General features: G+C 47.9%; 5 protein-coding genes across 5 annotated transcripts; 3 read left to right on the top strand and 2 right to left on the bottom strand.

Annotated features, from left to right (window-relative positions):
* Positions 1-170: 170 nt before the first annotated feature.
* Positions 171-1,394, top strand: FMAN_06488 (uncharacterized protein; the record flags this gene model as incomplete). Its single annotated transcript, XM_041826724.1, has 4 exons — positions 171-199; positions 251-713; positions 762-1,244; positions 1,293-1,394. 4 exons carry the CDS (start codon positions 171-173, stop codon positions 1,392-1,394), a joined length of 1,077 nt encoding a protein of 358 aa, XP_041677759.1.
* Positions 1,395-2,207: 813 nt separating this feature from the next.
* On the top strand, positions 2,208-3,078 carry FMAN_06489 (uncharacterized protein; the record flags this gene model as incomplete). The annotated part of the gene is made up of 3 exons (XM_041826723.1): positions 2,208-2,285; positions 2,340-2,993; positions 3,046-3,078. 3 exons carry the CDS (start codon positions 2,208-2,210, stop codon positions 3,076-3,078), a joined length of 765 nt encoding a protein of 254 aa, XP_041677758.1.
* Positions 3,079-3,363: 285 nt separating this feature from the next.
* Positions 3,364-5,672, bottom strand: FMAN_06490 (uncharacterized protein; the record flags this gene model as incomplete). The annotated part of the gene is made up of 9 exons (XM_041826722.1): positions 3,364-3,605; positions 3,658-3,910; positions 3,961-4,056; positions 4,112-4,305; positions 4,355-4,609; positions 4,660-4,729; positions 4,782-4,957; positions 5,005-5,164; positions 5,217-5,672. The coding sequence occupies 9 exons, from the start codon at positions 5,670-5,672 to the stop codon at positions 3,364-3,366; spliced, it is 1,902 nt and encodes a 633-aa protein (XP_041677757.1).
* An 885-nt stretch (positions 5,673-6,557) lies between these two features.
* FMAN_06491 (uncharacterized protein) lies at positions 6,558-7,904 on the top strand (the record flags this gene model as incomplete). The annotated part of the gene is made up of 1 exon (XM_041826721.1): positions 6,558-7,904. The coding sequence occupies one exon, from the start codon at positions 6,558-6,560 to the stop codon at positions 7,902-7,904; it is 1,347 nt and encodes a 448-aa protein (XP_041677756.1).
* A 1,295-nt stretch (positions 7,905-9,199) lies between these two features.
* FMAN_06492 (uncharacterized protein) lies at positions 9,200-10,762 on the bottom strand (the record flags this gene model as incomplete). The annotated part of the gene is made up of 1 exon (XM_041826720.1): positions 9,200-10,762. One exon carries the CDS (start codon positions 10,760-10,762, stop codon positions 9,200-9,202), a length of 1,563 nt encoding a protein of 520 aa, XP_041677755.1.
* Positions 10,763-11,299: the final 537 nt, after the last annotated feature.

Here is an 11,299-nt window from a genome sequence, read left to right as displayed (position 1 = left end):
GGTCCTTTCAGGACTTCGGGGGAGAAAAACCAAATGAGGGGTTACGATAACAATTTCGACACACAGATTTTGCTAGACGAAAATAAAAGAGGCTAGATGCAGCTTGCTCGGCTCTCGCTCGCCATGAAGTGGACGAACTTCGCGCGATACCAACAAGTGAGATCTTGGCGATGAATGCCCTGTCAACAATACAGAATCAGTAAGTTACCCATCCGTCCGCAACTATTTCCTTTCATTTGAAGCCACGTAGAGAGAGCCCGACCCAAGAAGATACCACGAATGATCCTTTCGCCAATCATTTCCGGGTACTGATCACAACTACGGAGACCACTTCTCGTGACATCAAGACCTACCTTCTCGAACATAAGGCTAGGCCTAAGAGACTCGTAAGACTCATGGTTGCTACGAGCTCGACACGGGTAAAGCAAGAAGGCACTCTAAGCTTGATGGAACAAAACGCTGAAAAGTCAAGTGTCCGATTGTTCACCCTTACTGAGCACCTGGAGCGATGGATCAAAACTGCCGTGACATATTGCAATGGTACCATTGGTCTCGTCTGGAGTAACGCTCACATTCTGCTTCCATTACACAACATCGTGAGAAGGCTGGAGTCAGCAATGAGTATGTCTGTCATAAGTATTCAGGTCCTAGAATTCGAGAACCCCTTTAGTATCACAATGGCCCTTCCCTATCAAATGCGTGATACCTGGGAGGTATGATTTGGCATCGCTTTGAGGGAGCACTTTGACTGACACGCTCAGGGCCTGTGCCGACTGCTCGTCGTGATGTTCTCCGACAAGCCTGGCAGGTTCCCTGTTGAGCAAAAACGGTTTGTGGTCATGCACCCACAAATAAATATGCCTATTACTCAACAGAATTGGTCAACTTCTGCGGTTCCCGGTGTCTCATTCGATATGTTTATCTTGGTGGAACGTCTTTGCAACCAGTCCGCAAAGTTCTTTTGTCCCAGATGCGACCATGTATTTGACTTAACAACATTTGTGTCTAATGGTGGGTATCAACTCGCCCTTGGTAGTCCGTCACAATTTCACATTGTAGTTGATAGCCACTCTTGGCTTGAAATGTCTCCTATGGTCAATTACTCTAGATGGGGCATCTCGTCTGATTCTAGTAGTTTGACGGTTCTGGTCCCCCTCCTGAACCTGTACACTGGGACTCGTGGGATGGACAGTGAAGATCGAGATCCAGAGACTCACAGGCGCTTCCGCGATTGCAAAGCTCTGGTATGCTATTTGATAGAACTCCCGTTGGGAGGACTGACGGCGAAGAAGTGGACCTTTTCGCTTTTTGCCGTGTTCACGTCATTCCATTCGAGGGGAATCTTTCGCGATCTGTCGTCAGAAATGGAATTCAATATCGCAATGCCATTCTAAGTTATGCGTCGAATTTTGAATCCAGAAACCCGAGGCTTCCTCCTGAGACAATGGTCGAATTCAAGAAACTCATGCAAGAGTTGAATGAGCTCAAGGCGACTGGTATTTATCCACTTGCGGAATTGAGTGCCACGTCAAGGGACAAAGAGTCACAAAGAGTCACAAAGAGTCACAAAGAGTCACAAAGAGGTCCTAGAGTACTGAGTAGAGAGGACAGCCCGGGTAGTAGTATATCATCCCATCCACGACCCATTGTTCCAAGCGAGAGTATCACACGATGAGATATGGGGAATCGCTCAGTGGATGTCGAGCCCCCCACGCCTTGACCTAACGCCAAGCCTAGTGGAACTTGGGTCAGGCTCCTTCCTTGATGAGTATTGCAGAGATCAGTAGTTACAGCGGCTTTCCAACAGGCTGATTGAAGCCCAAGTTCCAATGACTCAGCGTACGGTGCATAACGGCGTCTACTAGTAGGAATGGAATTTACCGCACAGAATGGAGCATGGAGGATGAATTGTACAGATAAATGTCAACCGATTATCGTTATCGGCTTTTGGAATCTTCAACCTAATATTGATTTTACTAATAGTTTCTATTTTGATAGTAAATGTTCGGTACACTTGGTGTGCCACATGTTGTGACAAACCCCGCCTTTGGCCTTGCTTATTATCAACAAGGGTATGTCACACATCTTGCCCTTGCCGTCCGAGCCGTGTAAGCATGGATAAACAATAAAAGGGGCATCTTCTTTGCTTACCTGTCCTTCCGGTTTCTGTCTCTTCATTATCTTGTACTGACTACCATCGAATCACCATGGAAGAACGCAGGAAGCTATATGGAAAGTATCCATCAATGCGAAAGCTGGAAGAGCTTGGAGACGCATACGTTGAAGTATGTCCAACATCTAAAATCGTCGCTTAATCACTGACTTACTGGCTTCTGAAGTGGAATGATGGTCGCGAAGCTGTACTTCTGCGCTGGCTTTATGACCATCCAAACTTCCCGAACATGCGCAACAATCCCCTGGCTATCTGCGAAGCCATGGATGAATTTGCCGCTCAGCGAGATTTCTTAATCAACATTGGCCCAGACAAAGCAGAAAAGATCGCTGCTCTTATTGTTGAGACAAAGCCCAGTGTCTTTGTTGAGCTGGGTGGTTACGTTGGATACTCAGCACTATACTTAGGACATTCGTTGAGAAACGCACACAAAGACAACCAAGACGCTAAGAACAACGTCGTCTACTGGAGCCTCGAAGCCGATCCGGTTTTTGCAGGTATTACAATGAACCTTGTCGATCTAGCAGGATTATCCGACGTCGTAAAAGTGATCACGGGGAAGGCTGCTGAATCCCTTACTCGACTGAAGGAAGAAGGAAAGCTAAGCAGTGTGGATATGCTCTTTCTGGATCATGTTGAAGACTTGTACGTCGCAGATCTCCAGGTCGCCGAATCACTCGGATTGCTCAGGAAGGGGAGCCATATTGTGGCAGATAATGTCCTTCGTCCTGGTGCACCCGAGTACAAACAATATGTCAAGGAACATAAATCCATGGAGACACGAGCTATCATCGGTCTGATCATCCCTGGAGAGTTTGAGGTAAGTAATAACTTTTGAATGCTATTATAAGTTTGCTGACCATGTGCGGTAGGATGAGATTGAAGTGACGGAGTACAAGGGTTAAGGTGATTCTTTATTATTCCTATGTACATTTGGAGTCCGTCTTACGATGCTTCATCTACCTTTCAACAAGGGACGAGGAAGGCGTGTGATGTGAGCATCAGCTCTGAGGTCTATCAACTCAAAACAACACTCTTACAAGCCTAGTTTAGGCGGCACACCAGTTGCCTACACAATTTCAACACAGGAAAAACGTATTATATAGGGCCAGCCTTTAGATTATCTGCAATATATCTTTTACTAAACCTCAAGGCTACCTTCCACTCTCTCAGGCCTATTAACACGTTGCTCAGGATGAGCCGAGGATGCTAGGCTCTGGGTTGAGGTACATCTTGTCAAAGCCTTTAACTTTCCAGACCCCAGTCTCAGTATTGAACGTCAAGTTTGTGTGCTTTATTTCCCCAGCTTTGAGGGCTCCAGACTCAGCTTGGACGCCATCCTTCGGCCGATGGATGTGATTGTCTCCAGCATGAACTGTAAAATTAGCTAAAGGGATCTCCCAAGCATTATGAGTAGCAATGGATGGTGAGCCTGTCTTCCTATTAGCTTGATGTCGACCATTCATTATAGTTGCTTGACTTACCAAAGAACTGAGCTGAGACATTCTTTGGAGAGACTGACAAGTGAAAATAGCCACGGTAATAACCCTCCTGCCAGAACAGCTCCTTGTTCTCGGCGATAGCTTTGCGAGCCAGTTTTCCCGCATCAGGCTCAATAGACTTGAGACCAGATGTACCCCAAGAGCTGACAGCGGAACCTGCGAACTCAGCCCCGATGGCACCCTCTCCAGTCTTGGGGTTGTACTTCTTGGCGCCCAGCCACGCCAAGTCAGATACCTTACAAGAGTCAGCTGCGTTACGAAGAGACGACTGGCGTGATTGTGTACCCAATTCATATGACTATCACCTGACAGGAAGATGTTGTTGTCAATCTTGTTTTTATATAGATGATTGAGTGTTCTGTTTCGGTTCGCGATATAGCCCTACTGGAAGTTAGCAGTCAGACTCTTTGATCGGAGAAAGATATGGCAATCATACATCCCATGTATCTCCTCCCCCAGCTGCATCCCCTTTGATGTGAGAGAACACGATCTGGTTGCCGATCACTCGCCAGGTTGCGTTCCTGTCCTTGGATTCGGACAAGGAACGGTAGAACCAATTCTCTTGTCGGCCTCCCATCAGAGTTCTACTTGGATTGTCGCTAATTTTCTCGATATACTTCTCGTTGACGTCTGCTCGAAGTTAGAAAGAAGAACTTTCGGCAGCTGAGGAAGTACTTACAGTCGACTCCTTTACTTCGGTCATACAATCTTGTGTCCAGCATTACAAGGTCCATAAGCTTACCCAACTGAAATGATCTCCATACACGGAGGCCATCGTCCATGTCAGTCTGCCTGATTGGCATCCACTCGAAGTACGCGCGAACAGCATTAGCTTTGCGAGCATCCGTGGCTACCTTCGGACCTTCTCCCTTGAAGGTGTTGGGCTGGTCGAAGAAGTCGACATATCCATCTCTGTAAGCATTATCGGCGAGTTCTAGTCCAGATTAGTGACAGAAGTTCTTTTACGCCGTGGGGAAATCTTACCATGGTCATCCCAAGTTGTAATCCAAGCTGAATTTTGGGCTAACAGTTGCAAGTCAGGATCAGTCCGGTGCTATATCTCGTTAGAGCCTGCCTTGAAGATTGACGGGTATCTAGTAACAGACCTGTCCGTGGCGTGCACGGTAGTCATATAGCGAGTAGGTTGGATGTTGCGGAATTGAGCCGCGCTCTTTGAACAGTGTATAGGTGCCGTATTCGTAGATGTAATCGCCGAGATGGACAACCCAGTCGTGATTATCCTTTCGGGCAGCGTTTCCGTAGACATTGAAAAATCCTGGAACTTCGACTGGTCAGGTTTAGTTTGTAAACGAGTGTCTCAGTTCTTACAGTATGCGCTGCATGAGAAGACCGCCAGGTTGATCTCCGATACGTCGTCGTCAGGCCGAGGTGCAGTCTTGGTTCTTCCGAGAGGGCTGGAATTCTTCGAGTTGCAGACGGTGAACTGGTAGTTGTATGTCGTCAATGGTTTCAGTCCTTTGGCTTCGACCTGGTATCGGTTAGTTCCAGTGCTTGGCCTTTGCGTCGGAACATGCCTTGACTGTGTAGTCGATATCGGCGGTAGTATAAGCCTTCCCACTGCTAACAACTGACTTTGAGTCCTCCTTGCCAACTGGAAAGACTTTCCAGGACAGGCAGATAGGATTGGGATCAGCCTCTATGAACTTCTTGGTCTCGTGGCTGTAAAGTGGCTCAGTTCCATCAATCGGCGCGGTGTCAGCGGAAGAGACGTTAGTTGGGGCAATTCGAGTCCATAGTATAACGCTATTCGGCCATGGATCGCCTGATGCAACACCGTGAGTAAAGTTTAGTTCTTCAGGCTTGAATGCGACGTTTCCACGCTTCCAGGAGCGGCGTTGGACTTGATCGACATCGATGCCGAACTGCGTATGCCGAGGCGAGGGACTACCATAGTTGATGTTACCATCGAAGCTGGCTTCTGAGAGAGCTAAGAAGATTGCAAGAATAAATAGTACTGAGATTGAATATGTCTTCATGGTTGTATGGCCTTTCTAGGGATGTAACTTCTCTGTAGACTGATCAATATGCAGTCAAGCATCGCCTTTTATACATGACATCTACAACTTCCCCTCTTCTTCCCCATCTGGCAACAGCATATTGCCGAGTAAGTGATATCACATGTCGCCTGAAAGCGATCGTATACTCGGTCGAGAGAATGCGATCGCTTTGAGAATGAGGTTAGTGGAGTCGTGTCAGCGACCAATCAGTAGGTGATCAGCGCGCCTGGTATAGCTCAACATGGCAGGAGGATTATTAGCTTATGCGTGGCTTGGGCTGACTAGTCAAGAACAAGAATGAGATGTGACATTTTAAACTGTATTACTGTAGAGATGCTTATTGGTCAAGTATTTGCCTCTAGTACTAACAGGATTGGCCCTTTTTTTCTGATGGCGCTTGAGATATGCTAGACGTCATCGTCCTCTCAGGAGTATCCGCATACAAACTAACATCGAGCAACAGACTGACACATGCATAAACTAGGCCCGGCGAATATCAAGTGAGCTGCAATACCGTATATATATTTTAACTTCAAGCATTCTATCTCAGCTCTATTCATGGCAAAATGTCACTCTGTTATTTGTCGGCTCTATTGGTCATCGTGAAAGCTTCTGGGTAAAAGCTTATACTGAGGGAAAAGAATACCGTGTTCTCATTTGTTACCTGTGTTTGCAGCCTAAAGGTTACCCTTATAGGCCGTAGTCAAGCCGTAATTATTTGTCGGCCCAGATTCGCAAACTCTGACTGAAAAGCTAGACAGGGAATCGCAAAAGTAACTTTTGGCCCTCGCTGGTATAAAAATAGCAATGCGCCCAATAAGTTCCAACTTTGAATTCTCTCCGTTAGCAACACTTGACATCGCCATGGAAGATTCAAACCAGCCCCCCCAGGTCAAGCCATCTGGCGAACTCCCGACCATCCTGAACCCGAAGTTCCCAAATTCGAATGCGATATTTCATTTGTTCCCTAAACTTCCTACGGAGCTTAGAGAGATCATTTGGGAGCAAAGCCTGACGTGTGAGCGATACATTAAAGTTCAGCTATGCACCGTCGACCGATCCACGGGTAAGATATGTCTCGGTGGAATGACTGGTGGGATCCAGCAATTCATACAGCCATGCCGACCTATTTTGCACCAAGCACCAAAGCTCAGCGCCTTATTCAGTACGAGCGTCGAGTCTCGTGCGAGCGCCCAAGGGTTTTATCGTGTTGTTCTTCCTTGTCTCTACGTCACGAAGTCTCCCTCGACCATGGATTCGCTTGAGATAAGTGAGCAGAACGCCGAGCACAATCCGCAAAAAATAGCCTCGAGCCAAGCACCGCCATACACTTACGCAACTCCCAGTGAAGATCAAGTCCTCATACCAGGGAAGTTCTTCCTTAATCCTGAGCTAGATACCGTGGAGATTGATGGATGGCCCCTGCTCGCAAACTTTGCGAGTGACGTTTGGGATCATGACCCGCGTAAAGTAGGCTTATGCCACGTAGCCTTCTTACCGTGCTACTTCTTTTTCTCCTTCAGGTCTCGTCACTTTCCTGATTACGCTCGTTCAGAAGAAGAGATGCGCCAAGTCGTGGCTCGGCTTCGAAGCGTCACATTTATACACTACGTTGATGTGGACAAAGTATCCCACAAATGTCCCACTGAACACCAATGCCTTTTGCATTATCGCTGTTCGCTTCCTCTCGCAGGGACTACCGGCAATTTCTCACGCCAGCAGGATCCACGACTCATTGGGCGCGAAGTATTTAAGAATATCTATTTCAAAACTCCCCACAACTCCGATCTCGGACGGCAGTATAGAAATTGGATGAAACTGGTGGAGGAATTGGGAGTGACAGCGCCATGTGTCTACAGAATTGCTTACACTACTATTCAAAGCAAACCGCCAATCGCCTATGAGTCTGACGTTGTTGCCCATTTGAAGTATGAAAGCAAAAGACGGAAAACATGTGCTCAAACATGGGAAGAGTCTTGGCAAGAACCGGTCCGGATGCATCTTGAGGAGGCCAATGGGCAGCTCCAGGGAGCAGTTGAAACTGCAATAGGATTTTGGACATTCCCCATCGAGTCTCTTGGCCAATTCAGGCCAGCCCAACACCGCACAGAACGTCAAGATGGGCACTTTTATGACCTCTCTGCTGTCCAACCCGAGCTGTGTCTGTTCGAGCTATTGCCTTCACCCCTCAGAACTTATATAAGGCATTAGAACATAACGAACAGTATATGCTTCCTGCTTGAGAGGCTGGAACCCAGCGAGGGCTATTGCCAGAGCCGAGACGAATACATGAGTCAAACTAACTCCAGAGCCAAACTTCTTGCAGCCGGCCAGTATCTGTGCCAATACCCCCTTGGGGACCGATACAGCGATGCGCTTGGCCTTGAAATCGGGTTTAATCCCTGGGGAAGAAGTTGGAGGCAAGCCCATCAGACCTGGATGATTGTACATTTCCCCATTCTTGGGGGAGATTGCATGGAAACGCTGGACTTGCGCCTCGGATAAGGGATCGGGAATTGAAGCCGCGACACGAAGACACGGCGACAATCTTGTATCGAGGTCATCGTCAGGCAACGGGTAGGGATACTTTTCTGACTGTGTATAAAATCGATTACCCTGAGTAAACAGCTGATCAAGAAGCTGCAAAATACCAACGCCGTCGGTGATATCGCGAGGGCACCGCAGAAACAGGGTTTAGTGGCTCGCATCTCCTTTGGACAGGACGATGTAGACGGCTGGAACAGTGAAGATGGGAGCATCATTATTGAACCACTCGAGTGCGCTTTTATCGATGGTTATGATATGAAAGGTCGAGCTCAGCCAAGCATCAACATCCTCATTATTCTCAAAGGCCTTGAAGATCCTTTTAGACCTGCCGGTCTCGTCATCATGTTCGATACGGGACCCCAATGTCGGGTGCTTATGTCGAAGAAAGACCCAAGCATTCTTTAGAGATTCGATATCGTCGCCGTGACCATTGTTGGAAGAGATCTTGAGTTGGAAGGACGCGCAGGCAGTGATGGGGTAACAGCCGTGGCCTTTTTTAGTGTAAAGCCAGTAAAAGCTTTCGCACTCGTCGATGTGTCTCTCCCAGATGCCACTGGGGGGCCTTTGCCAGAGGTATGAGGTATCGCTGGAGTTTGAATCCATGTTGGGAGAATAACTTGAGAGTCACCTCAGGGAGCATGAAAACTCAGGACTTGAAAAGAGGATGCCAAAATAAACTTAGTGAACAGCTCCCTAAGCTTAGGCTAGACTCACCTAAATAATGCTGTCGCTTAGGGTCAAGCTTCTGAGTTTTCTTTCCTCCTGGAATACTAACTATAGGAGTGAATGATCAAATCACCATAAAACGCGTCGGCAGGATGGGGAAGGGCTTCATAGCCGGACGTGTCAGGAAAACAACACGATGTCACGTGGATTTTATCGTTCCCAACAAGCGAATCCTCCTCCTCTGGTCTTCGCATTCTTCATCTACAGTACTTAGCTACATTATGGGTGGCAACTTAAGATCGAGTTCTCCTCCTAATCCTCAGCGTCGCTTTCATAGGAGGGATCCTATTCTGTGCGATCCAAGTATTTCGCGGTCGCTCAGTCAAGTGCTCAATGTCGTAGTTCAGCAAAATGTGAGCGAGCAACATCTTGATCTCGTTACTCGCAAAAAACCTGCCTGGGCACGCGTTCCGACCGAGTCCCCACGCCAAGAAATCCTGCGTCGCGGTGGGCAACGCATTGCGCGCACTCTTCACGTATTCATCTGCCTCATTTTGTCTCGCATCGTAGAAGCGAAGTGGTTTATAACTCTTAGGTTCAGGGTAGATCTCGCTGTCCTGCAGCACCGAATATCCTGGGACAGCTATCCTCAGACCTTTGGAGACGTGCGTACCCGATGGAAAAGTCACGCCTTTTTCTGCTACGACGGTGCGAGAAACCCCGATTGAGACGATGGAGTTCTTGCGCTGGCTTTCGCGAATTGCCGAGTCGACCTTTTCGAGCTGAACGACAGCGCGTTTGTTCCACTTGCCATCGTGTTGTTTCAGTACATTCTCTACCTCGTCGCGAAGTTCAAGAATAAGATCGGGAGACGATGAAGCAATGTCAAGCAGCGCATGGGTAACTGCAAAAGTCGTAGTATGAATGGAAGCGAAATTTAGTAGCAGAACACGTTGAGCCAGCGCGCTGACCTGCCAGTTCTTTGGGTTACCAATCTCCTTGGCCTGCTCAATCAACCACTGCAAGTAGTCGTTCCGATCGGACTTGACGTGTTCGTCTTGCGAGTCGTATTCTTCTAGGCGGGCCTTGATCTCCGGCTCAAGGATTTTCTCGAACTCGCGCGTGTGAATCCTGTTGGATCGGGTTATAAGAGGAGCAACTAGCGGCTTAACGAAGCTCGGAAATAGCTTCATCATCATTGACGACAGTGGAATGTCCTGGGCGAACGCGATGCCCAGCTTCAGCATCTCGTCATTCCGACAAAGTGGAAGACCAAGGAATGCTCGGTTGGTGATCCCACTGAGCATCTTCTGCGCCGATTCCATTATACAGATTTCGGACCAGTCTGTACTGTTGCCCAACTGCTTGCTGACAGAATGATCGATCTCTTCAGCAAGATCTGGGATGAGATTTCCAACCTCTTTAGTAAGAGTGGTAGTGACCAGTTCTAGGTGAATGGGGTCATGCGTGAGGGACGGGTCCATGGTAGTGTAGTCCGTCTGTAAATCTTGCTGTGCCGATTCATGCATGCTGAGCATATTGGTAGGCTGTTCACTGGCGAACTTTGTATCTGATCGTGGAAGATAAATGATGTTTCCACCGTCGATCAAGGGGAAAATGGCAGCCTGGTTTCTATACTGGATGTACGCCGAGTTGAGCGCGGCCTTGACGTTGAGCGAATTGCGAATCTTGGCTTGTAAAATGGGAAACCAGTCGCCTTTGCGTGCGCCGATGATTGGTAGGTCAGGCAAGTTGGAGGGCTTCAGGAAAAGCTGATATATGATGTACGATGTCAAAAGAACGAGCGGCGCAGCAATGGCTGGCCGCGATACCAACTCCAATACTGGACTTCCCATGGCGATTGAGAGTCAATATCGAGGTCTCCTAATAAAAAGGGAACTTGAGCGACCGAGCGACCTCAGACTTTATAGCTCCAGGAGATCAGCAACCTACGAATACGACAGGGTAAAATGTCGGTATAAACTCATTCTGACTGGCTGGTTCGCATCAACGAAATGCGAACCAGCTGCAGTGCTTGAACTAATCGGTGACAAGTGCTGACAACAAGGGCATTCCGCTAAACCTGGCCAAGCTAGCTCTGTAAGATCGCCAGTGGAGAGTGCCACCACTACAACGACTGTGCCTGAGAGATGCAACCCTCTCCTCAGGGAGCAAGAAAATTCCAGAGCTTTGTATAAGGTAGGAAGTTAAAATAAAACCGGTAAAAAGCATCCTAAGCTTGGCAACAAGTATCCTGAGTTTATGCTAAGTTACCTCAGTAGCTTTGTCAATTGGGATCAAGATCCTGGATTTTCTTCACTCCCCTACCCACTGATAAGATGTCATAAGCTTTAGCTATCAGTCAATTGAGTAACTCCACCATGATGCGCTTA

The sequence above is a fragment of the Fusarium mangiferae genome (assembly GCF_900044065.1).
Source record: "Fusarium mangiferae strain MRC7560 genome assembly, contig: FMAN_scaffold002, whole genome shotgun sequence".
NCBI lineage: Eukaryota > Fungi > Ascomycota > Sordariomycetes > Hypocreales > Nectriaceae > Fusarium > Fusarium mangiferae.
This window is presented reverse-complemented; position numbering and strand designations above follow the sequence as displayed.